At 44.4% G+C, this 27,868-nt stretch overlaps 1 protein-coding gene across 1 annotated transcript in view; it reads right to left on the bottom strand.

Moving 5' to 3' along the window:
* The window catches only part of Cd109 (CD109 molecule), a 138,694-nt gene extending 113,316 nt beyond the window's left edge, over window positions 1-25,378 (bottom strand). The window contains exons 1-2 of the mRNA XM_063226895.1: window positions 25,168-25,378; window positions 23,812-23,984 (exon numbers count right to left, since the gene is read on the bottom strand). Of these exons, the coding sequence (XP_063082965.1) occupies window positions 23,812-23,984; window positions 25,168-25,241 (247 nt within the window). The 5' untranslated portion in view covers window positions 25,242-25,378. The remainder of the gene's footprint in view (window positions 1-23,811; window positions 23,985-25,167) is intronic.
* Window positions 25,379-27,868: the final 2,490 nt, after the last annotated feature.

The following is a 27,868-nucleotide window of genomic DNA, read 5'->3' as shown; positions in this document are numbered from 1 at the left end:
AATGCCCTGAGGACATTATCCAATAGGAATAAGAAAGGGACACCTAATTATTTCATTTTTGCATAGATAGATAGTTCAATGCCAAAGTCTCATATCCTTACTCCTGGCTTTTTAAGTTACAGATGTGGGCAACTCAGTGCCAAAGCCCCTTACTCCTCTGGAATGCATTCTTACGCACTGGAAGATGTTCAACCCTTCCATGTTAAAAAACAGCCGTTGATACTTCTTTACACATGTGCATGGCCTACCTATCCCCTAGAGCCAAAATAGAATATAGAGGGAAGTATTAACTATAAGGTTCTTTTACAATTAAAATCACACTATAAGAAAGAGAAAAAATGGTCAGAATTGCTTTATGTTGAAACTTTATTTACATTAAGAAATAATTCTTATTTATGCTCCAGCTATAGTTAAAATCCTTATGAGACTATCCCCATTCACAGGTCTTTTTTTTTTTTCAGTGATTTAAAGCAAATTAAACTAGAACTAGGAAAATTTTCAGATGACCCTGACAAGTACATTGAGGTCCTTAGAGGACTTACTCAGACTTATGAACTAGATTGGAAAGATGTAATGCTACTCTTAAATCAAACATTGACTCCTAGTGAGAGACAGGCAGCATTACAAAAAGCTGTTGCCTTTGGAGATGAACATCATGTTGTTAATTTCAAAAGGCCAGAAGAAAGGCAGCCAGAGGAATTACTAATTCTCACTAGTACGCAAGCAGTTCCCACCCAAGATCACAACTGTCCTGACAGCAAGACAGGAGACTGGAAGAGGAGACATTTTCCCAAATGTGTACTCCTGAAGATCTAAGAAGGACAAAAACCAAGCCTTCTAGTTATTTTAAATTATCAGCCACTTTTCAGGAGAAAAATGAAAACCTCTCTGACTCTTAGCTCCTTATAAGAGGCATTGATAAAACATACTTCCTTAGATCCTCATTCAATAGAGGGACAAATTATTCTTAAAGATAAGCTTATGGGGCTGGGGATTTAGCTCAGCGGCATAAGCGCCTGCTTTGCAAGCGCACAGTCGTGAGTTCGATCTCTGGTACCGATAAATTTAAAAAAGTAAGTTTATTACCCTGTCAGCCTCAAATATTAGGGAAAAAACTACAAAAGGTGACTTTTGCTTCAGATAGTTCACTTGACACTTTGATAAAAATTGCCTCCTCAGTATTGTATAACCATGATGAGGAAGAGATCAAAGAGAGAAAACAAAGAGACCAAAAATTAGCTGTCCTTGTTGCGGCCTTAAAAGAAACAGACCTAAGTCTGATTCCTGGGACCCCAAGAAGAATGCAAGGACTAGACCCAGCTGCTGCTACTGTGGCAATCCAGGCCATGTTAAGAGGGATTGCCCTATGAGGGTCCCAAGCCGTGCCGACTGTACAGACTGCACTGGAAGTGAAACTGTAGCCTGAGGCAGAGACCCCAAAGCTCCGATTTGTCTCCCCAGGTGGTCCAGCAGGACTAAAGGGCCTCAGGGCCCTTGTCTCCTCCCTCTGGTCAGACTGTCTTCTCTGCCTGTCACTCTGCAGAGAAGCCCTGAGTATCATGATGAGAGGTAAAACCAGTGCATTGCTGGACATTGGCACATGTCTCTCTATCCTTCCTGACGCTGGCCTTCCTTCTAGGCATCATACCTCAATAAACAGTCACCAAAATGTTTTGTTTAAACTGTAACTGGAATAACTTTCTCTTCACTCATTCCTTTTAGTTATGCCTAAAAGCCCAACTCCAATCCTGGAGAGATTTTATCTTGTTTAAATACTGTAGCATACATTCAGGTTGCCAACTAATCAAAATGATGCTGAGACTGATTTTTACAAATGCAGTACATATTGTTGTTCATGTACAAAAACTGAGAGTATTTCATTGGTCAAAAATAATATATTAATCTGGTTCTCAAACATTATCAAAAATTTAGAGATACTTATAACTAAAACTAGAGGAATTTATGACAAAATGTCAGATTCCATCAATAAAGGTACCAGAGCCAATGAGTTACAATTGCTACCCCTTAGAAACAGTTTCTAAACTTACGTGTCAGCTATAATGCTCACACCTTGATCATATCTGCCTCTGCATATATACTTTAATTATACATGCTTTGATTAAAATTTATTTTTGCCAAATCTCAATTTATTATACAAATAAAACCAATAACAAATACGCTAGATTCCTTTTAAATTCCTTTTACTGGGATCCACCATATCTTTTCTAGAAAAAAGGTTATATGACACATGTTGAGGCCTTCACTAAATATACTCGTGGACCTTAAATGACGCCACAACTGGTCTCTCACTCCTAAATAAAGTGTAAAATTAATAAAATACACCATCCTCCAAACTTGGATGACATTAGACATTCTAACAGCACAGGAGGCACTTATGCAATTGTAAAAACTAAATGTGTGTATATTTCTGATCTTTCTCTCAATAGCTGTTCAAGATATTAGATGACAAATCAATAATATGTTAAACTCTAAAATTCCCTGAACCTTATCTTTATCCTCCCTATGGGAAGCTATCACTAGCTGCTCTTGGTGGAAATCTTTGTTAACTGCAATCATAGTTATCTCATTTATTCTATTATTTGGCTCATATATATTTGTTTCTTTTGCTTTGTGTCCTCCAAAGGCATAAAAGCTGTATGCCTACCCAAAATAAAAATACCTGCTATCCATCAAGGGCCTTTAGAACCTCTGCAGTGTATCCCTGACTGCCAATCAACAACTATGAACCCCTTCAGCCCGAAGAAGCCAGATCAGTCATCGCGTATTACTCCCTCATGTCAGTTCAGGTTCCTTCTTCAAAGTGGGAACTGTTACAGCCAACTTAGTTAGATAGAAACATTATAAGCAGTCAGACATGGCTAGGTCCTCAAAGGAGCCCATGCAGAAGACCAGATACCTTGCAACCTTGGAGGAGACAAACTCCTTCTGCTATACACCAGACCCCCAAGACAAAAGATCAAACAAATACACCCACATTCTAAGGATTGATATTCTAAATAGGTATCTATCACCCTGACAAAGCCAGGAGTCCCATTCCCAACTCCCTATGGACTCCCTCTTCCAGTCACTGTTCTTTAAGCATGCCCCCTTGCTACATGACTCACTTCCCCATTTGTCCCCAATTTAATCAATTTTACCTTAGCAATTAATCTTACTGGTTGACCATAGTTCTGTCCTTATGCCCACCTTGTGAGTTCCTATTTTTTCCCACCTTGGACCCATCTCACCTCATGGTTTTGCTCTATAAAAGTCCTTAGAAAAGACAAGAGTCTTTGGTAACCCACTCAGGACCCCTTCTGTCTCTTTCTCAGACAGAAGCTTTTATTCCCTCAATATATATATTCTGGTTTACAAAAAAAAAAGAAAGAAAGAAAGAAATCAAATAACAGCTGGGTGCAGTAGTGCATGTCTGTAATCCCAGCACTCAGGATGCTGAGGCAGGAGGGTCGCTGTGAATTTGAGACCAGCCTAGGCTATGTAAACAAGGCCAGTCTGAATTGCAAAGTGAGATCCTGTCTCAAAAAACAACAACTACATAACAACAAATGCTGACAAGGCTGCAGGGGGAAAAGAGGAACCCTTCTCCATTGTTGGCAGGAATGTAAATTAGTACAACACTATGGAAATAGTATAGAGATTCTTCGAAACACTAAAACAAGAAATTCCATTTAACTCAGCTATTTCCCTCTTGGAAGGAGTTAAAGATGTCATTTTACAGTGATACATGCATACCCATGTTTATAGCAGCACAATTCACAAGAGCTAAATCTTGGAAGCAACCCATATGTCCATTAACAGATGAATAGATAAAGAAAATGTGACATTTATACACCATGAAGTCCTACACTGCCATAAAGAAGGATAAACTCAAAGCATTTGTAAAAAGATGGATATATCTTGAGATCATAATGCTAAGTGAAATAAAGCAGGTATGCAAGCATGGTTTATCTGAGAAGCCCAAACTATAAATAAAGAGGAAAATAAAAGGTAGATAATAGGAAACAAACAGATCTTTTGTAAAAAGAAGAAGAAGAAAAAGAAGGGAAACAAGTGATGAGGGGAGTGGGAAAGTAGTGGGAAGGATGGGAGGGTAAGCAGTGAAAAAAGAATTGGGTGGTGTCATGTAAGTATACCAACTCCCCACCAAGAATGGAACCACTGCATACTACAAACGAGCTAATAAAATCGTTAAGTGAGGGTGTTAATAACCATGCCCATCTTACAGGGTGGTTGTGAAAAGGCCGTGATGCTTGTGGAGTGCATATAACGGTCCCTGGCACAGAGGAAAGAGTTGAGGTGAGTCGGCTACCATGATGTCCAGAGCATGGTGAGCTGCCCGCTGAGAAGGGCAGGCTGCCTGGACAGCAGAATTCATCAAAGGAGCAACCATCAACGAAAACATCAAGCGCCATCTGTAAAGTTTCACACAGATACCTGCCCAGCTGACATATTCAACAGTAGAAGCCGTAATTTCTTAGTTTTGCTCAATAAAATAATAAAAGTAAAAATAAGACAGTTTCGGGCTGGGGATTTACCTCAGCGGTTCAAGCACTTGCTTGGTAAGTGCAAAGTCATGAGTTCGATCCGCAGTACCAAAAAAAAAAAAAAAATCAAAATCAAAATAAGACAGTTTCTGTCTCCAGCCTTAGAAGTGAGCAGACACACAGTGTATCACCATCACTTACCACCCAGCACCAATCAACTTAGCTGTATCTGTAACCACAGAAAACAAAAAGCAGGAGTCTTAACATAACGGGACATGGACAAAAAGTGTTTTGGAAAAGTAAGAAGGAAGAACAGTTGAACCAATAAAAAGACAGAGAGGACAAGAGGCACTGGAAGGATGCTGGGCAGTACCAAGACAAAAGGATGCCAGCTCAGCCACTGCAGGACAGGACAAGCTGTGCCAGCCCAGCAGCAGAGACCGGTGGGATCTGGTGGACAGAAGAGTCCTCACCACCACAGTTCCCGGTGACACTGTTATGCCAGCACCCTGATTTAGCATTTGTTCCAGGAACATTGTTATGAGATGGCTTAATGTGCATATGTTTTAATATATATATATTTTTATGTATACAGTGTATTTTGAAATATAAGTAACTTAAGCCAAATAACATATATGTGGACTCAACCCAGTTAACAAACATACTGATTCATCTTTTTCATTCGTGATGAGAACACTTAATATCTACTCTCCTAGCAATTGTCAAATACATAAAATGTCGCTGCCTCAACCATAATATATCTCCTGAACTTACTCCTACACTTTCTAACTAAAATTCTGTGTCATTTGGCCAGCAGCTCCTCAAATTCCCCCCACCCCAGCTGTTGGGAGCCGCAGCCCTGAGCCCGGTCGCCTTACTTGGCGGACGTGAGGCCTGTAGGAAAGAGCAAAGCCTGAGCTAGATTACCCCTCCCATCGAGTGTGCTAAGATGGTGCTTACTTCCTGCTTGGTAAACAACCCGCCCTGTAAGATCTCCTGCTTCCTGCTTGGTAAACAACCCGCCCTGTAAGATCTCCTGCTTCCTGCTTGGTAAACAACCCGCCCTGTAAGATCTCCTGCTTCACAACCCGCCCTGTAAGATAGTCTGCCTAGCAACAACTGAACCCTATAAAAGTGAGTGCCTCTCCCGCCAAGAAAAGAAGAAGAAGCAAAAGAAGCAGAAGAAGCACGCAAGGAGCCGCGGAGAGCGGACCGGTAGAGGCTTCGGGACAGACTGTAGGGAGAAGCACGCAAGGAGCCGCGGAGAGCGGACCGGTAGAGGCTTCGGGACAGACTGTAGGGAGAAGCACGCAAGGAGCCGCGGAGAGCGGACCGGTAGAGGCTTCGGGACAGACTGTAGGGAGAAGCACGCAAGGAGCCGCGGGGAGCGGACCAACAGAGGCTTCGGCCGGGAGGATTCCCGGGGCAGGCTGTACGGAGAAGGAAAATAAAAGAAAAGGTTGTCCACTGCCAGACTTTGTTGTGTGTCCTTCCTGCCGGCCGGGAGTGACACCGACATCTGGTGGCCCGTACGGGGACTGATCACCCCCGAGACGTGGCAGTGGACAACGCTCCAACGCAGAGCTGCAAGACAGGTGAGTAGAGGATAAACCTGGGCCCTGGGTGGCGCGCACCTACAGGGTTTGTAGACTCCTCTCAGGCTCACGCGTAAGTGGCGGATTCCTTGGGCCTCACGCGGTGAATAACATATTAAAAAATGGGAAACATGCTAGGTAGCGGCACTAAGAGTGAGGGTGGTTGCGGGGAAAGCTCTCAAGAGCTTACAAAAGTACGCAGGGTATTTGAGCAGGCCCAGTCAGGGAGCTCCCGAGAGGGGTCCGTCAAGGGGAACAAAGATGCTAAGGAGGAGGACGGGGCTCAAGCCTCGGAGTCGTCTGACTCCGAGGACGAGGGAAGGTTGAATGGTGAGGAGGCCAAAGAGACCAGCTGTCAGGGGCCTAAGTCGCTTGATGGGGAGACGCAAGGCTCTTTCGCTGCATTGCGCCGCGAATTGCGCTCCGCTCAGCTAGGCTTACGAAAAAGCAGAGAGCTTCTGAGCGCCCCCTGGCAGGGGAGGGAGACAGAACCTTCTGCTCCGCCCTGGAACTCGTTCCCGGAAGCGGTCCCTCACCGCGAGACCGCCGCATGGGAACTCCCCCCTCTTCCGTCAGTACAGGAAATAACGCACAGGCCGCCATTTTCTACCCAACCGCGGCCGCCATCTTATGATGCTCCGCCGCCGGCGGGACGTTATTTCCACAGACAGCTGTGGCATGGGGGTCGTGTGTCTAATGAAGACCACCCGTTCGCAGGGATAGATAGCGGCCCCTATGGGATATATCCTGTACAGATGGCCATGGGTCAGGGACGTAATGTGTGGGAACCCTTTGAAATAAAGCAGATTAGAGAACTTAAAAATGCAGTTACAACCTTTGGGCCGACTGCGCCTTACACCATTGCCATGCTGGAGAACCTGTCTTCTGGGCCCCTCACCCCCGCGGACTGGACTCAGCTGGCAAAGGCGTGTCTGCCCTCGGGTAGTTACCTGGATTGGCGAGCCTGGTACGCCGAGTTCGCTGCCGAACAGGCGGAAAGAAACGCTAACCGAGGGAACCGGGGATGGAATAGAGACATGCTTATGGGGGAAGGCCAACACGCTGATGACCCTATACCGCCAGCCAGATCAAGACCCTGGCTGCCTGCATAGATGCTTGGGCCATTTTGAGATGTGTTTTCCATGGGGATATAGACAATCAATACCCTAAAGACCCTATCTTGTCATTTGTTACTCAGCACCCTGTAATTTTTCCAAAGGTTACTGCCTCTGAGCCATTAGTCCCAGCAACTACAATATATACAGATGGCTCCAAGACGGGGATAGGCGCCTATGTGATCCTAGGCAAGCCCCCGGTTACCATACAATTTGAACCAGATCAGCCTCAGGTGGTGGAACTGCAGATCGTTAAAATGATTCTTGAAAGGTTCTCAGGACCCATTAACATTGTCTCCGATTCTAGGTATGTGGTCAATGCTATGCAAGTGCTTGAGACTGCCAGTTTAATTAGATCCACTTCCACAGTGGCTGGGCTGTTCCTGTCTATCCAGACATTGCTTCAGAACAGACACCATAAGGTCTTCACCACCCACATAAGAGCACATACATCCCTGCCAGGGCCTATGGCACAGGGGAATGCGGCTGCTGACACTGCCACTCGCCCGTTATGGATTTTTACCTTACTAACACCAATCGAGCGAGCCCGTGCCTTCCATGATAAGTTTCATGTCAATGCCAGGACACTAGCAAACCATTTCCATGTTCCCAGAGCAGATGCACGAGATATCGTGCGACTATGTGACTCCTGTGCCACATACAAACCTGCCATACCGATGGGAGTAAACCCTCGAGGTTTGATCCCTGGTGATGTTTGGCAGATGGACATCACACATATACAGGAATTTGGGACTCTTAAATATGTTCATGTTTCCACAGACACCTGTTCTCACGTCATATTTGCAACAGCAGAAACAGGTGAAAAAGTGTCTAATGTGATCAATCATTGCCTGGCGGCTTGGGCCGCATGGGGCAAACCAAAAATATTAAAAACTGATAATGGACCAGCCTATATAGGCAAAGCCTTCAATGAGTTCTGCAAAATGATGGAGGTTCAATTAAAACATGGTATCCCATACAATCCCCAAGGTCAAGGAATCATTGAGAGGGCTCATAGAAGCCTCAAAGAAATTTTACAAAAACAAAAAGGGGGAGTAGGCCAAGGCCTGGCCCCAAAGGCACGATTATCCATGGCACTATTCACACACAATTTTTTAAATTTAAATAATGATAATTGCTCCCCAGCTATGGAGCACTGCAACCCTTCCCCCAACCATAAAGGGTGGGTTAAATGGAAAGATGTCCTAACAGGACAATGGATGGGCCCGGATCCGGTAATCAGCTGGAGCCGAGGCGCGGTTTGTGCTTTCCCACAGGAACCGGGACGAGAACCACTGTGGGTACCGGAGAGACTGACACGGGCAACAAAGCCCTCGACTGAAGATCAGACCTGCCCTACCGGAGATCCACCACAGACCAACCAACAAGATGAATAGAAATAGCGGTAGCCCAAAATGGACAAAAAGATCCTCAGGCATATGCATGGCTCGCTCGCCTAGCCTACGACCGAGTCTAGGGGCGGTGAGCTTCCCACACTCCTCCTCTAAAAAATTATGACATAGCTGGGTAGGAGAGTCAATGACGGGTAAGAGCGTACTCCCCCGGTGCGACTCAACCTAAGCCAGGCCCTACCCCATCCTGCACGTAAGCCGCTGGACTGTTAGATGCTGCCCAGGTCTAAATTTCTCTCCGAGGGGATTTCTTTACGGAGAGGAAATGAGTGCAAGCTTGTGTGCATCCAGGTTCCGTCCAGTTTGTGCCTGGCCCTAGAAAAAGGACGAGGGCCTCAGGGCCTTGGCAGACCATGGGACGGCCGACCAGGGTCTAAGCCAAGGACCTACGGTGGGCCTACGCATAGGGCATAAGCCTCTGCACCCAGTCCAGGAAGGGCTACGATGCGCACATTCATAAAAAATAAAAAAGGGGGAGATGTTGGGAGCCGCAGCCCCGAGCCCGGTCGCCTTACTTGGCGGACGTGAGGCCTGTAGGAAAGAGCAAAGCCTGAGCTAGATTACCCCTCCCATCGAGTGTGCTAAGATGGCGCTTACTTCCTGCTTGGTAAACAACCCGCCCTGTAAGATCTCCTGCTTCCTGCTTGGTAAACAACCCGCCCTGTAAGATCTCCTGCTTCCTGCTTGGTAAACAACCCGCCCTGTAAGATCTCCTGCTTCACAACCCGCCCTGTAAGATAGTCTGCCTAGCAACAACTGAACCCTATAAAAGTGAGTGCCTCTCCCGCCAAGAAAAGAAGAAGAAGCAAAAGAAGCAGAAGAAGCATGCAAGGAGCCGCGGAGAGCGGACCGGTAGAGGCTTCGGGACAGACTGTAGGGAGAAGCACGCAAGGAGCCGCGGAGAGCGGACCGGTAGAGGCTTCGGGACAGACTGTAGGGAGAAGCACGCAAGGAGCCGCGGGGAGCGGACCAACAGAGGCTTCGGCCGGGAGGATTCCCGGGGCAGGCTGTACGGAGAAGGAAAATAAAAGAAAAGGTTGTCCACTGCCAGACTTTGTTGTGTGTCCTTCCTGCCGGCCGGGAGTGACACCGACACCCAGCCACTGAGTTCAACTTCTACTCTGTTGCTGTGAGTTCAACTTTTTAGATGCCAACTAAGGGAGAACATGTGGAATTTGTCTTTCTGTGCCTGGTTTATTTCCCTTAATATTGCAGTCTTAGATTCATTGATGCTATCACAAATGGCAAGGTTCCCTTTTGAAGGCTTGGAATATACAGTCCATTCTTTTTATCTTCTTGTCTGCTTATGGACACTTATATATACACTCATTTGCACTCTGGAAGCATCTCAACTTGTGGGGTAAAACCTTTGCTCATTAAGCTTTTACTTAATGGAATAGACTTACCTTCTATATTGTACTGAAATGCAATTCAAAAGTCTGATGATATCACAGCAACAAAACTTGGCAAGAACTTCAAAAGAATTGTTAATACACACCACTTATTTGACAAACTGTCTTGTAAAAATACTTGTTAGGCTGGAGGTTAAGCTCAGTGGTACAGTGCTTGCCTGGCATGCATGAGGCTTTGGATCTACCACTAGTACCAAAGGAAAAAGAATTGTTTTGGTTGAAGAGAGACTTGGTGCTCTGCAAACAAAGAGACTGGCTCACCTGTGAAATATTTGGGCTGAAATATTAAGCACTTCAATGTAGGAGGAAAGAGTAAAATTGTCCACATGTTAGACTTTGCTGCACAGGCAATATACCACAGCACATTCCTTAGCATACACAGAAAGTGTTTTCCTCCATTAAAAACATTATGTCCAGACAACCTGAACATTAAAATAAATAATAGTTTATAACCTACTAAATAAACAAGACTATCCTATGAATTCATGCTGTTATACAATTATTAAATGACTCAGTGAGGCAGAAGGAAAAGTCTTTCTTTACCATAAGAGTGAATAAATGCAAAGAGATCCTGAGACCTGAAAATTTTACAACTATCACAAGAACGACTGATTCAAGCAATAATCATCAACATAGAACATATAAGCCACGTCAGAGTCACAGGACATAATAACCCACTGTTTTTTCAAGCTACTAAGTTTGGGGCTAGCTTGTGTCATGGGGACACAGTAGGGAACTAGGACACTTTTAAAACAAAACTGACAAGCAAATCCCCAAAGCTGTGCAGTCCTGTACAATAGCCTCTAAGCAGGCACAAACAGTACAGCACTGAGATACACAGCAAGCATAAATACAACCCACAATTCTGATTTTAAAAACAAAGGGTATAAAATAGCTCATCAATAATTTTTATAGGGATAGGCGTGGTGGTACATGCCTGTAACCCCAGCACTCAGGAGGCTGAGGCAGGCAGTTTGAAGCCATATTCAGCTTCAAAGTGAGTTCAAGGCCAGCCCGCACTATACAGCAAGACTACCACAAAAAGACAACAATGACAAAAAACACAAAACAATAATATAATAATTTTATAGGGATCACATGATGAACTAATATTATAGGTGAATTATTAGGGTAAAAAGTTATATTATTAAAAATAATTTGCTAGGCATGGTTGTGTATGTAATCTCAACACTTAGGGAGGTTGAGGCAGGCAGATGGCAAGTTTGAACCCAGCCTGAACAACTTAACAACTTATTGAGACTGTGTCTCAAAATTTAAAAATTTTAAAAGGGCTAGGGATACAGCTCAGTGCAAAGGCCCTGGGTTAAATCCCTAGCACTGCAACAAAAAAAAAGAAAGAAAATTAATTTAGCCTGTTCTTACTTTTCATATGCCTACTAGACATTTTTCAAGTATTTATGAGTTTGTTATACTTCCCTGGGACATCCTGAGCTAAAGAGAAGAACACTTACATTTCTGCCTAGAAACAAAAAAATCAACTAACAGGGCCGGGCATAGTAGCACACACCTGTAATCCCAGCACTCAGAAGGCTGAGGCAGGAGGAGCGATGTGAGTTCATGGCCAGCCTGGGCTACATGAGCGAGTTCAAGGCCAGCCTATCCTACCTAATGAGACCCCGTCTCAAAAAAAAATCCAGGCCTGACAGAATACAAAATCTTCTCATTTTGTGAACAATGATACTATTTATAGAGAAGTCTAAAAGCACAACATATATATTAACTGGCTTAATTTTCTCAACAATTCCATTAGCTATTATCATCCTCATGTCACAAGTGAGAAACCTGAGCCACAGCAGCATGAAGCGACTTGCCTAGGGCCACACACGTCGTCAAGGCCCAATCCCCACCACAAGCAGCTGAATTCTGTCGCTTAGGTCACCGTCAGTGTTCCACCACCTGGGCAGCCTGCTGGTGAATGTCACTATCCCCTTTTCCTCAAGCACTCAAGTCTAAAATCACAGTCATCTTGGTTCAGGTTCATGTTAATGGGCCACAGGACCTATGCGTTGTGGAAGCCCTGGAGCCATTCCCCTGAAGGAAGAAAGGGGCCCCCTCCTGGCACAGCAAGAGTGGGTACAGCACAGCTTCCTCCCCAGGGTCCCACATTGGAATAAAGAAGAAGCAGAAACCAGTGAGCTCTTCCCCAACAAGCCAGCACCTGCTGCCTCAGAGAGGTGTTAGTTTTCCTTAGCTTAGGATGAGTCCTGAGCCTCCTCTGCGTGGAGGAAGCAATGTGCTTCCTCCCCACCCAGAGCTAATGCAGTCTGTCTCCCACCGCTGGCAGAATTACAAAGTCCGACAAGGTGGGGTGGAGCAGGGATTTATTTTTATCCACGTGACATCAAGCCAGGAGAAAGTAGCAAACAGCTGGGAGTCTATGCTCCAAATAAACCCTGTAGGCTGGTAAATTGGAGGGCGAGCATTTCGGCAATCCAGAACAAGCTCACCAGATTTGGAATGCAGGAAATCCATTCTAGAGGTTTTTTTAAATGCCCCTTTTAGTCACATCGGACTTTTGAAAGTTTTTCTCATTAGAGAGGAGTTGGAAGAGTTGGTCCACTGCATTCCTAAATCCCAGGATAACACAACCACATATGCTCATAGAACCAGGAAAGATAGAGTCAGAAAGAGAAGCTCCACCCAAAAGCCAGCAGAGAAGTCACTCCTGCTGGAACTAGGGAGTGACTCAGACAACTGTGACTGTGGACAGACCCTGTGCAAGGCCCATTCACTGGTCTCCTGCATCCTTATTAAAAGGGCAACTTTAAATATTTAACTTTTTTTTTTTTTTTGGAACTTCTTGTCTCCCCTCTAAATTTACAACACAGCTTGGAACTTCCTAGGCATTTATTAAGTCCTAGCATAGGACTTATTTGAAAATCCTCACAGGTCAGCAATAATTAGCACCACTGAAATATAAAGCCAGGGCCACAGGGTGGAGACCGTGTAACTGAGGAATAATAATCTCTTTCTCTGCTGTTGCTAGGTTGAGAACTAAATAGATAGTATTTGTAAACTGTTGTGAACATTTTTTCCCTCTTGGTGAGTCTCCACTCAGAGACCAAAGGGGAAATCGTAGCCACTTCTTTTTTTTTCTGAAATGTGGGGTGGCGCTCTTTTAAATCCCTAACTAAACATGCACTGTTATGTAAAGTTCTTGTTCACCTTATCCTAAGTACCTTTGTAAAGCTCTGCTCATCTTGTGCATAGCAGAGAAACCTCCCACACGTTCTCCCCTTGCCTACATCCCCTGAGCAACGCTGAAGAAACCTTGTGTTGAGGCGTCACACTTGGCAGTCTGAGAACTGGTCATCTGATTTACAAATAGATTCAGAGCTATTTTTAAAGTGTGTAATAAGCACACACAAAAACTAACCTTTCCTTAACTTTTTAAACACACTCTATAATACCATATTGCTGCCTCTTCTGACATCTGTTCTCAACAAATAGCTCCGGAGAATCACTGAGGAGAAAGAGTACTGTGTAATTGGAAATCCAACTAGGTCCAGAAACACTCTCTATGAAGAAAAAGTGGATTTTCTGCTCTATAAATATACCTGCCTGACACCGCTGCTTAATTATCTTTGCAGCCCTTAGCTATTCGGTTCTAAGTTTACTGTCACTATTTTTCACTGAAAATTTTGAACTCTTTTTCAATCTATCAAATATTCTCTATGTTGTGTATTCTTGATACATAGATGGACAAGAGGAAAAAGGAGGGTTTCCACCACAAATCTTACAGTATAATGTCGTTTTCAGGCTATACAACTGCTCTGGGAATAGAATCTATGCAGAAAGTACAAGTATTTCAAGTAAAACAAAACAAAAGCGTCTTTTCTATACCTCAGGCTCATACACTCCTTGTATTTTTTTCCCTCTTATCTCTCTTTGCTTACAAATATCTCAGCAAATGTGAGTTTTATAGAACATTTTATTCCACTTAGACTGTTTAGCAAAGTCAGCTCAAAAACCCACTAAAAGTGAAACAGATAAAGTGGCACAGTGTAACCTGTTAGGTTAAAGACAAGTGAAAGCCCCAGGGCCGGGGAGTTTGGGCTGCTTCACGGCACCGGGCTTTACCATGGCAAGGCTGGCCGTCTACACCTGGCAAACCAAGCCTGGCTCACAGCTGCTTTTTTCAAGTTCGTGAACTAAGAATGATTTTGCATTTTTAAAAAGTTGGAGGGAATTAAAAGAATGATCTGGGTTGTTCACTTGGGGCAGTTCCAGGAATTAAACTCACACTGAGCTGCATCTCAGGTCTTTTTTTTGTTTGTTTGTTTTTTGAGACATAATTTCATTAAACTGCTAAATTTTCCAGTATGGGCTCAAAATCTCAGTCCTCCTACGCAGCCTCCCAGAGTGCTGAAATTACAGGCAGAAGAGGAATGCTATTTTGTAACAAGTCAAATTGTATGATCTCTGAATTTTGTTACTAAAGTTGTGCATAAGGACTATGAAGTCAGCAGAACCTACATTTACCCTTTACAAAATGTTTCCAAGATACAAAATCCATATTAAAAAATATAAATAGCTTTTCTATATACAATCAATGAGCTAGCAGAGAAAAAAATAAAGCAATTCCATTCACAATAGCTTCAAAAACATAAATTACCTAGGAATCAACTTTACCAAGGAGGTGAAAGAGCTCTATAAGGAAAATTACAGAACACTAAAGAGAGTGATAGAAGAAGGCAAAGAAGATGAAATGACCTGCCGTGTTCTCAGATGGCAGAATTAATACTGTCCAAATCTCCATATTAGCAAACTTAATCTATAGATCTGGTGCAATCTCCATCAAAATTCCAATGACATTCTGCACTAGAAAAAACAATCCCAGCATCCATATAGAAACATGAAAGATCCACAACAGCCAAAGTAATTCCAAGCAAAAAACAGCAAGGCTGCTTATGACCTCTCTCTCTGCTCCACATTACAGACTCCAGCCCGGAGCAGCCATGCAGACAACCAGCTCCTCAGCCCCGTGAAACTGCTGATGACACAGACGCACACCCCACACACTCACCCCCAGCCACAGCTCACTAATCCCAGAAACCCAGCTTGACTTTGAAACTGTTCACACAGCGCCCCAACCCATCTCTACCTCAAATTCAGGCACGCACACAAGTGAAGCCTGCCTTCTTTCCCTGGAAGAGTAGAGAAACAAGAACTCAACATGGTCACTAAATATTTATGTCACCAGCACTATCGCCCATATACAGTTTGGGTCCTAATAAATGTTTGAAATGTTGAAAATAGTAAATGTCTTGTCTCTGTGTCCCTGGGGAGATTTTACACATATTTTAGCAAAGTTTGTTAACACTGAATCATTTGAGTCAACTATATTTTCATACATGTAAGTAAATCTCTAATATTTCCCTGCCTGAAAGAAACCACTAGGTGGTCTTTGAAAAAAAGAAAAGGAAAAGGAAAAATACTTTCCTCCCCATGTATTTCCAACCTCTTAGCCTCTCTGGTTTTCAGATTTCTGTTCATGAATCATTTCTACACAACTACACACCCACAGACCTGCCATTAGCTACTCATGGCTGTTTCCCCCTTCTTTCACCAAATTCACCCTGAGCCTTGCAAGGGAAGAAAGGGAACTCAAAGAATTTCCCTGAAGGAATTAAGAAAGGGTACATCAAGACCAGTGCCCAGATCGCAATCCCATCCCTTCTGACCAGGGAATTACCCACTCCTCAATTTCACCTCACCCCTTTTATCTGTCTACTGTGTCTTTTAAGAAACCATCCATTGATGGTTTCTTATGTACACGTACCAACTCCTCATAACAAATGCAATCATTATGTACTGCAAACATGTGCTAATAAAAATCTAAAAAATAATAAAAAGGTTGAAGATGTATCTCAGTTTAAAGTCCCTGGGTTCAGTCCCCAGTACCATAAAAAAAAAATCCACCTAGCCAGGCACAGTGGTGCACACCTGTAAACCCAGCACTCTGGGAAGTTGAGGCAGGAGAAGCAAAATTCAAGCCCAACCTGAACAACTAAATGACTTAGCAAGAACCTGTCTCAAAGTAAAAATGAAAAGGGCTAGAGAGATGTAGTTCAGGGAGAAAGTGCTAATCTGAGTCTCCAGTACAAAAAGAAAATAAATCACTTCTCTCCTTCCAACTGCTAAACCTCTCAAGACAGTAGAACCACAGTCACTTTCTGATTTATTTTCTCACCACTCATTTATTTCTTAAAAGCTGCCTTTAATCCCAACATTCAACATAAAACCATTCACTTATGGGTCATCCATGTCCTTGCCTCCATCTTCACCTTCTCTTATCTTCTGGGTTCCTGGTACCATTAAAACCTTCCAAGGTGGGCATGATGGTGCACACCTGTAATCACAGCACTTGGGAGGTTGAAGCAGGAGGACACAGGTGAGTTCGAGATCAGCCTGGGCTATGAAGTGAATTTAAGGTCAGCTAGAACTGCATAATAAGACCCTGTCTCAAAAAAAAAAAAAAAGAAAAAAGAGAACACATATAAAACCATTTTTTTTTGTCTTTTTCCTTTTTATCGGTACCAGGGATCAAACTCACGACTGCCTGCTTGCAAGTCAGGCGCTTATGCCGCTGAGCTAAACCTCCAGCCCCCTAAAACCATTATCTTGCCAGGCATGGTAGTATGTACTTGTCATCTTAGCAGTCTGGGAAACTGAGGCAGGAGGATCACAAGTTCAACCCAAACTGAGCAACTTCAAAACTATGTAAGACCATGTCCCAAAATAAAAAATAAAAAGGGCTGAGGCTTAGTGTGAAGGCCCTGGGTTCTGTCCTTAGTGCCACTGGCACACACATGCACACACGCACACACATACACACACACATGCACACACACACGCACATGTACACATACACACCATTGCTATCTCGTGTCCACCACTCAGCCACCAGCTGTCCTCCAGCACATCCCTCCCTTCTCTATTCTGCAAAGTGACAGCTCTGACCAGATGCCAAATGTAGAGTCGAGGTGGGACATTTATGAATAGACATCTGTATTCCTCTGGAAACAAAAGGTAACAGTACCAAGTACAGAGTTATACACAGGAAGTTGTTTGCAAACCGCATAGAACTTTTTATACAAACAAGAAAACTCCGACTTTTCTGCAGCATGCGTGTGTGTGTGTGTGTGTGTGTGTGTGTGTGTGTGTGGTAACAGTATTCACTGTCTTTGAAGCCACAAATCCTATCCAATTTATTTTACCTGATATTACAAGTTAGTATTCATTGAGCAGTTCCTTTGTGCTTTTAATTTTATATATTATTTTTCTGGACCCTCCAATAGTCTCCTTCCTCATGTTCCCTAACCCTCCCACCCTTTATTCATGTTTCATACACAACAGAACAGTCAATGAATGGTAAGTTAATGAAGGGAAACATCTTTGGGAAAACAACTCATTATAGCAGTATAAAGCCATCTTAAGTTAACATAAAGCATAAACATCAACCCTGCCCAAGTTCCTACAGGATCTGATTTCTATTTCCACCCAGCCTTTCAGTGAGTCACAAAAACAGTGACTCATTCAATGTCAGAAGAGAGGCACAAATTGAAGTGGAGTTTAAAGAATCAATGTTTACTTTCAACTTCACGGAATCACTGTAAGCCCCAAGGGCTGTCTCTCCTCGGCTGAAAACTGCCACTGCTGCTTAAGGTGAGGGGCTTGGAAGGCAAAATGAAGGCACCTTAAATCACAGCAGGCGGACCGAGGCATGAGCTCACTCAAGGATTCCATGGCGTGGTCAAGTACAATTTGTAAGACATGAAGCTGTAGTTGCTCTCCGGTTAACATGGCTAAGAATCACCAGTGGAGATAGCTGAGTTTAAAATTTAGGTTCCCATACTTACCTGTGTCTCAAGGATGGCCTTGAATCTGCATTTTTAAAAATTACAACACCCACTGTGAGAAATGCAGCACTAGAATTTCATTTTTTAAATATCTGCAATCCTCATAGCCCAGCCTCGCCCCATGCAAAACTATTAGTCCACAAAGAACAGCTCCACCTCAAGCCGAAACAAGACACGTGCACAAATGTGCAAGGAGGCATCTTCTAAACGGCTCAGCCTTATTTTCTTCCAAGTCAAAAGAAGCAACATTTTCAAATACACCGCAGTCTTATGTACGGCCCTGATGTGTTAGGAAAGCCTCCTGCAGAAAATGGAAATAGCAGCAGCTGAAGCTCAAGAAGCCTACAGTCTGTGTCAGCCACTGCAAAGAAAAACAACCTGGAAAAGTCCTTCAACACAGCCCCCCTTCTGTCTCTTCAGCATAAAGTAGCTTGCTGGGTTGGCCTATCTCTGAGGTCCCTTCCGGTTCTAAAACTCTATGAAGCTCATAACACGTTAGCCGCAAACTGGCATTTCATCTTGTAAATTCTCAGATCCAAACTAGGTTTCATTAGATCTCAGATTAAATGACTAAAAGCAAATATGAAAATGATTTCAGAGGAAGATGACTATACAACATTGCATCACTATCTCAAAATGAAGCCAGGCAGAGCTCTAACCTATAAATCCAGCACTTGGAAGGCTGAAGCAGGAGGATCACAAATTCAAAGCCAACCCAGGTTACACAACAAATTCAAAGCCAACCTGGACTTCTTATCAAGATCTTGTCTCAAAGAAGAAAAGAAAAAGAAAAGAAAGGAAATTCTCAAATGAAGCAAACAAAAAAATCTTTCAATCTTTGTCCTCCAGACAGTAAAAAGCCTTATAGAGGGCCAGGGATTTAGCTCAGCGGCATAAGCACCTGGCTGGCAAGCGTGAAATCATGAGTTCAATTCCCAGTACCAAAAAAAAAAAACCTTATAGAGTTGCAGGTATTCAGTGGCCAAGCACTAGCCTAGCATGCACAAGGCCCTGGGTTCAATCCCCAGCACCACAAAACAAAACAAAACCAAAAAATACTTTATGGACCTCAGACAGAACTAACTCTACTACTTATTCAGTTGGTTAAGTCAGGGAAATTGCTTTTTTTCAACCTCAGTTTCTCCACTTACAAAATGAAGATAACAGTGCCTATTTCATAGGACTGTAAAAATTAAATACTGTGCATAGAATGACCGGCACTATGAGGAAACTCAGTATTCCATGTGTTAAATCTCTTCCCCTTCCCTCTCAGGAATCCACCTTTTATACCTTTTATGCCTTCAAGATCATCAAGAGGTGATCAATCACTGCCTTGGACATTCATTGTTGCTATGCTATTCTAGTAACAATAGCTACTGTTTTCTAGAATGATTCCTGTGTGTTTTACATACGTTACCTTGTTTAATCCTTACAATAAGCATGTAATCATATAAGGCAGAAACCACTACAGTGTTTCCCAGATGACAAAATGGACACCTGGTAAGACTCGTTGACTAGTTGCCCACAGCACCAGCACCCAAGCAGACTGGTTCTGGATCCCATGCACATCTGCAGCACTGTGGCACCTCAGTCTCAGCCCGAACCTATTTCTTCACATGGATTCCCTACCACAGCACAGACCTGGGAGCGAGCAGCCCAGGAGCCCACGCCCTTTAAACCAATTCCGGGGAGCCTCAGGCTTGCCTTAGGAAACCGGTCTGGGAGACATGCCCACACAGTACTCATTAATCCACTTTCACAAGAACCTGGAGCTGATTTTGATCTAAGGAGCAAGAGGTGTACACTCAGGAGTTTGTTTCCACCAGAAAGCCATCCTAACTTAACTGGGTAGGCTTTTGTTTTTGCTTTTTAAATTTTTCAGCTACCATATTAAATTTTCACCCCCATCTGATCAAGATGGAAAATAAAATTCCCCCTTAGTAGAACTGAGCAAGACAATAAAAGACACAACAGATTTTTAATTCTTAAAAACTAGAAGGTAAACACACTCCGTCAGCCTTCCGGTATTTTAACACAAAGAGAAAAGGCAAGCGATCAAAGGGTACAGACGTGTGCCAACTCATCCCGACACCTCAGGGAGAGACAGAAGAGGGCTCAGCGAGGACAATCTGTCAGGAGAGGCCACACAGAGCTCGCAAACATCTTGCAGGCAATTTCAGCTCAGTCTTGGTTTTCACTAGGTTTTCATTCAGTGATGATAAATTCATTAACGGAAGTGGAGAGGTTAGACTGTAAGTTACTGGAAATGAATTTTGCTTAGGAAACATAGGGAACATTTATAAAGGAAAGTTTTAAGTAATATAAAAAGAAAAGAAAAGAAGATGTAGATTAGGACTTCAAAGACATCCAACTAATTCTTTCAATTGCCTTTAAGAAGAGAGTTCTTATTTTAACCTGTAAATCAACGTGCTTTACTTCTTTCTTGATTTGTTTGGAACTCCAGAGCAACACTGCACTAGGATAGAAATAAAACCACAAAGGGAAGAGAAAAATCTCCACCTAACATCTAGCCTAACATCCAAGCCACAGGCACTCCATCCTCTCCCCTCTGTTGAAATTTTACTACATCTTGGTAATTATGCTTACTAAAATAGCTCTATATAGAAGAAGATAAGATCATGAACCAAGTTGTACTCACTGTAGAGAAGATGGAGTTAAACACTGTTGCATGATGGCAATAATGATAAGTACTGAGAAGTCTGAATCGCACCACTAACAACCATCAAAAGTTGGGCATTGTGGCACCGCCCATAGTCCCAGCCCTCAGGAGGCTGAAACGGGAGGATTGCCTTGAACTTGACACCAGCCTGGACTACCCAGTGAGTTCAAGGCCACCCTGAACTGCATAATGACATCCTGTCTCAAAAAATAAAAACAGAAAAGAGGTATCTAGAGCCAAGGATACAGTAAGTAAGTATCACAAGCGCCTACCTTGCAAGCGCAAGGTCCTGAGTTCAATTCCCAATACCAAGGGAAAAAAACTTAGTGGCAGAAAAAAAGACATTGACATATTTTACAGAACTCCAAAACCTTTAGTAGAAACGCTTTCTCTAAAAAAGCTGATATTCACCAAAAGTAAAAATAATAATAATCAATCCCCAGTAAACATAAGATTAACATATTTTTAAATGAGTAATTGTAATGCAACTACTGTTCCTGACCTCAAGTATAGAAATGTAAATAAAAATTCCCCCAAATATAAATAAGAATTCCCCCACATATGTCAAGCGAATAAGTGAACTCCTCCCTAAGAAAAAGTCTGTATTTCTGCTTTTATTAAAGCACATTCTGCAATCTTAAGCCTTTAGCATTACCAGAAATACATTCAGGTGACAGCAAGATGCCCCTGCTGCAACTCAGAGATTGCTAAAAAGACCAAGACTTCTAGAAACAAGTACTCAAAGACAGGCTATCTGCTTAGTTCTCCCAGAAGATAAACCTCCTCCCAGGGGGATTCACAGAAACCGACGAGTGGTCAGATCTAAAATGCACTTTGTGTTATATGATCGAGGAAAAAAATACAAAACAAAATAGGAATTCTATGAAAATGCAGATTCTTCAGATTTAGAATTCCTGATTTATCTACTTACAGTTACAACTAGAGATGTCAGATAAAGCAACAGACATGAGGACAAGGAGAGTGAAATATCTTAAAGCCCTCATGTTATACGAAGCATCTGCCCCAAGAACAATACTCACAGCCCCTGATAACAGAGGAACACTCTGCTTTGAAAGGGGGAGAATCCTCCTGCCAATGGCAGCTTCCATAAAACTCCACAGCAGAGTCAAAACCCACCGTGAAAGAAGTAACATTTTCCTTGCCTCCTTTTCAGAGAGCCATTATGCCCCCAGGACATGGCTTTCTGACCCAGTTTGAGAACAGTACTCAGTCATACCTAGGAGTGGATGATGGCAGCCCCTCCCAAAGAAAACTAAGTATAAAGTGAAAAACCAGCCCACCTGCATGTACCCTCAGAAGAGAGACTGATGAAGGAAACTGCAGGAATACAGTAGCAAGAGAAATTCTAGAATGAGTGTAAGTAAATAATCAAGCGAACTCAAATACTTATCAAAATCTTGTAATTCTGGACCTCTAGACTGCCATACCAGTGGAGCCAAAAATATCAAATTGTTTTTGTTTGTTTGTTTGGTTGGTTGGTTGGTTGGTAGGTTTGGTTTGGTTTTGGTTTTTGAGATAGGGTTTTGCTATGTAGTTCAGGATAGCTTTGAACTCATTATCTCAGCCCAGGCTGGCCTCAAACTCTTGTAATCCTCCTGCCTCAGCCTCCCAAATGCTGGGGTTACAGGTGTGTACCACCACGCTCAGCCAAAATTACCAATTCTTAATGATAAATAATGAGTATGGAACTACCTTCAGTACTAAGTCCCATGATTTAATACTTCAATGTTACTATCATAAGACCAGGGTTGGGCCGGGGATTTAGCTCAGGAGCATAAGCGCCTGCCTTGCAAGCGCATGGTTGTGAGTTTGATCCCTGGTACAAAAATAATAATAATAATAATAAGACCAGGACAACTGATTTTCAGAAACGACAGTTTGGTAGTCAAAAGTGAGGTCTTTCCCCACGTGAAAAATGAAATGATGCTTTCTACATCTTCAGTATTTCTACAAATTTTTACACTAACATTGCTGTGTATTGAGGGCCTAATAGGTACTATGTAACCTTTTCCAGAGAAGCCACTTTTGTTACCTGCACTTTATAGATGAGGACATTGATGCTCACAGCAACTATGACACCAGCCCAAATTCACATAATTAACATGTGGTAGGGGAGCTAACTTTAACTCCAGTTTGAAGAAGTAACCTACACTTCCTCTCCAAAGAAACAAGGTTGCCCAACTCCCTGACACCATTCCACACACACAGACACACACACACACAGACACACACACACACACGCACATACGCACGCACACACGCACGCACACACGCACGCACACACGCACACACGCCTCCTCCTGACTCTGATTTGGAATTTACTCATCCAGTCGGTCAGCTACCAGGGAAGAAAGATTCACAGATGCAAAGAAACTTGTATTGCATCTCACTGGATGATAATACTATAACATCTCTAAGTGGGCAGAGGATCAATTTATATAAAGAACTGTTATAGAATCTCAGCCAACTTTCACTACATGGCCTTAAATTATTTCTTTTTAAAAAAATAACAATATTACAGAAATTTATGCCTCAATTTCTGACCTCTAACAATATCTAAACATGCTTCAAATTAATAGTTTATACTCAGGTGGCAGAATCGTAAGTGATTTGGGTTTAGTGCTTGCAACTAGGAAAAATTACAATGTGTTCATTTTAATGAAAAAATGTAAACATTGACCACTAAAATTATTTTTTCCTTAGCATTTATAAAGAAGGCATTCATCGATTCAAATACAATGTTGAGGGGTTGGGGATTTAGCTCAGTGGTGTTAAGTGCCTGCTTGGCAAATGCAAGGTCGTGAGCTCAATCCCCAGTACCAAAAAAAAAAAAAAAAGCAAATAAATACAATGTTAAACCAGATTAGAACTCATACTCAAAACAAGTCACTAGCAGTGCCAGCCCCTCCTTCCAGCCACCTCTGCCTCAAACCTGGTGGCGGTGGCAGGCCCATCAAGCCTATGTGCTGTCCCCAGAGAACCACATGTTGATGACACAGTCACAAGAGAAACAACGTGGGTCTCTTGATCCCTACTAAGAAGAGCCTGGAGGAAGACCTTTTAGACACCACATGATCAAGCGAGATTACATGTGAGTCACTGCCAGTTTGGGTTCCTATAATCCACTCACTCTATCAACATACTGCAATCATTGCTACACAAGAGTAAGTCTATACCGTTCGTCTTACCTTTCTCAAAGACTCCTTCTGCTTCCAAGACAGAGACAGTTAGGTTTGCCGCCTTCTTGAGCAGCTCGGCCTTCACAGTGATCTGTGAAGGGCTGTGTTCCAAGAGCTCCACCCCGATGGTCACATTTCCTCCTGGCCTGATGGTCCTTGGGGCTGTCACCAGAAAACTGGGCCTGAGGGGTCCCCAACAAGGGGAAACAGTTTCTTATCCTCACAGCTCTATTTCATGACCCTCAGATTTTAAAGACAGTGAATAAACTCCCCAAACTGTGCCTACTGCACACGGCGCTGTTAGCTCTATTTAGCAGCGTGCTGAAATGCTACTGAAACAGGAGTAATTCCCAAAGCACAATTACAGTGCGGAAGCCTGTGTTATGTGCCGCATCGTAGTAACCACAAATGGCACAGGAGGAGATTCGCATAGGACATGCAAAGCGCAAGTCCAAGCTCTTCCTTTAAGATAACCTCATCCCAGTGGCACCATTGCCTTGATGAAAAAGAAAAAAAAAAAAGGCAGACTAAGAATTTGCCTGCTTCTTATTAAAACCTTTATATTGTGCCTTACTCAAAAAAAAAATTATCCAATCCCACTGGTGGAAACAGCTGAAAAATGAACCTCCTGTGGCGGGAATCCCAGCGCAGGCTGCACAGAAGACAGTCAAAGCTGCATTTCAGTGCAACCAAAGCTGGAGGCTGGGGCTGGACTGCACATCTGTGGGAACGGGACACTTTTCTATCAGCTAGGAATTCTAAGTACTCCTCTTCCTACGTCGGCACTTGAACCTCTACTTCAGTTCCCTCGATGAGACATTAGTGCTTAGAGGAAAAAAAAATGTGTGTGTGAGAAGCCACTGTCTGGGAGCAAAACTATGAGAAACAGAAGGCAGAGGCAGTGAGGACTAAAAATAAAATGACTTTCTTTAGAAAGTTATTATGGCCAGAAAGGCTCTGGGATTTTATGAATGTACTCGGTAACTGCCTCACTCAGAGCCAACCTGAAACCTTAGAGTACCAAGGCTGGAGACCAAGCCGCCCAGAGCTTAGCCTCCTGGAGCCTGGCCCTGACTCCCACCCTACCCTTGATCTTCAACCCTCACGCTAACCCTAACCATGATCCTGGCTGGAACCCTAATTGCTGCGCACAGCGTTCGGTCTCCCAGTCCCAGGCCCTGACTTTGATGCTGATCTAAACTATAAATGCTAAACCCTAAATCTTAACCCTAAGGATAACTAACCCTCACCCTACCCCTGAACCCTGACACTGCCCTAACCCGCCCCACCCCTGGCTCCAAGTCCCCACCCCTGCCCCCCCCCCACACTCTCTTCACCCCTCGTCGCCCCTGCACCCCGTCCTACCCCGGCCGGGCGGCCAGAGCGGCGACGCCCAGACAGAGCAGGAGGAGCTCGCCGAGGAGCTGGGGGCCGCGCATCCTGGCGAGTCCGCTCGGGGTCCCGGCTCTCCGAGGTCGGGGTCCCTGGGTGCGGCGAGGCGCCTCGCTGAGCAGCGGGCTCCCGCAGACGGTGCAGCGGCCCTAAGCACGGTCCCGCCGCGTCCCGGCTGCGCTGGGCGGGAGCGGAGGGGGCGGAGCGGCGCGCCGAGGGTGGAGACGCCGACCTGGGCCGGCCGTGAGTCAGAGCCGGGACGGGAGGAGGCGGGCGGAGCGACCCCGGCCCCGGCCCCGGCCCGCGCGGCTTCCCGGCTCCGAGGAGGGGGAGAGGGCGGAGGAGGGCGCGGAGCCCGGAGGCGTGCTCGGCCCGGCACCTCCTGTGCCTCAGGCTCCGCTGTGGCCGCTCAAGGCAGGCCGCCGCCAAAACTGTTGGGAAGCGCCCCATGCGGTCCCAGCGCCTCCGACTTCTAAGTCGGGAGACCCCCAGAGGTCGGCGGAGGCCGCCGCCCGGGCGGAACCGCGGGGAAGCGCGGTCGGGGCGGGAGCGCGCCCTCGCCCCTTCCCGCGGCTCCCCGTGCCCGCTGTGCCTCCTGTGCCCGCAGGGCTGGGCGCGGGCACGGCGGGCCCGGGTCCAGCCTGCTCCTGCCGGATCGCTGCCGCTTCCCGCCCAGCGGGCCCCCTGCCCTCCGCCCGGCTGCGGGTGGCCACCCCATCCCTGGCCCGAGAGCGACCCCGCCTCGGCGCAGACGCAGATCCCGTGCGCTCCGCAGCCGCGCGCGCACCAGGCCTGCGGTGGGCAGCGCAGGACGCTCGGGTGAGCGGAGGGAGCTGGGGTCACAGCTCTCCGCGTCTCACGTCATGTCAGTGAACCAGAGTCAGTTAAACGAATGCACATGAATGTCACAGGGACTCCAGAACATGAGCTGATAATGCTGTATTCCAAGACCTCCAGCAGGCTTCGTTTTATAAGATTGAATGTCAGAGTTTAAACCGACGCGATCCCCCTATTTGTGCGTTCCGTGCCCCAGATAGGCATTGGTTAAACGATTTAACCTTATAGAAATAAAAATCGGCCTATTTCATGCCTGGCACAGAGAAGCTACTCAGTAACAAATTTTGTTAGACGGATTGGTGAATTATATCTCAAAATTATCTTTATTTTTTTATTAACTAAGGAAAACAGAAAATGGTCTGAATATCTAACAATGAGAGATTGGGTTAAGCAAAGGATTATACATTCAGGTAATAGACTCTTGCAAAGGCCAGGCATGGTAGTGCACATCTGTAATCCCAGCACTCAGGAGGCTGGGGCAGGAGAATCGCTGCGAGTTCGAAATCAGCTAGGGTTACAAAGTGAGTTTAAGACCAGCCTGAACTGCGTAGTGAAACTCTGTCAAAAAACAAACAAACAAAAAAAAACTGCCAAGTGAAAATTACGTGGTTGAACTGGAGACTAGCTAATGATCTAGAGACACGTATTCGTCATACAGAATAGGAAAGAGTCTGGTTAATAACTTTTGTCTTGAAAGAAACAGCCTGTTCTCTAATAGTGAGCTTTCCTTTTTCAAGTATGTATTGCTCTTGATATAGAATGAAAGCTTCTATCTGTCATGTTATTAATAGGCAAAACTTACAAGTGACGCAAAAAATATTGTGTACAGTCTGTTAAGGTTTTGATCTAAAATGTGGATCCCCTGGAGCCCACAGAGCATGCATTTGGACGGTGCCATTAGAGAAGGTGGGGTCCACTGGACCCTCCGCTTCCTGGCGACCACAGTATAAGCAGCTTTCCTCCACCAAGGCCTTCCGCAGTGGCCTTTCTGTGTTTTGGCTGCATACAGCAGAAACTCCTGAAACTGTGAGTCAAAATAAACCTAAATTGTAGGTGTCAGGCCCTGTGTCTCATAGTTAAAACAACCTGAAAATGGAGTATTTTTGAGACAAGAAGGTGAAACTGTTCCCCATGTCCCTCCTTAGCTGTCCTTGGACTGTGATCTCCGGACAAAGGCAGAACTGTTATGCACTATGGGAGCTGGTGGAACAGTACACACAGCCGTGCCTCTGTGTCTCAGCCAACAGAAGAGACGAGGAGCAAGTGACAGAGGCCTGGGACCCATGTCTCCCTTACCACCTCCAATGTCAGACATCACGTGATCTCCAGGAGCATCTGGTGTCTTTTGTTTTGTTTTGTTTTGTGCTTTTGAGGCAGGGTCTCACTATGTAATTCAGGCTGGTCTTAAACTCATCTATGTAGCCTAGGTTGCCCTCCAACTCCCAGTGATTCTCCTGCCCCAGCCTCCCAAGTGCTGGGATTACAGGCCTTGTACCTAGCATGATACAAAGTCATTAAAGTCAATCAACTTGGCATCCATACCTTATTTAACCCTAACTAACTTCAAAAAACAGAAAATCATACTTTTACCTCATACATCCAAAAACACCTACTCTACTCTCTAAAGTTGGATACAAAAACTCTTTACCTGTCTTTGGAGTTATTCATGTCTCTTTTAGCTGAATATCATTCCCTTTTTCTGTTTGTTTGTTTGTTGAGACAGGGCCTTACTATGGAATCTGGGCTGGCCTCACCCAGACTGGCCTTGACCTCTTGGCAGTACTCCTACCTCAGCTTCCCAAGTGCTGGGATTATAGGCATCACCATGCCCAGCTCC

This window comes from Cavia porcellus, unplaced genomic scaffold (genome assembly GCF_034190915.1).
Source record: "Cavia porcellus strain 051 isolate PalLab524CR breed Dunkin Hartley unplaced genomic scaffold, mCavPor4.1 scaffold_16, whole genome shotgun sequence".
Taxonomy (NCBI): Eukaryota; Metazoa; Chordata; class Mammalia; order Rodentia; family Caviidae; genus Cavia; species Cavia porcellus.
The sequence above is the reverse complement of the archived record's forward strand: the minus strand, read 5'-3'. Positions and strand labels throughout refer to the sequence as shown.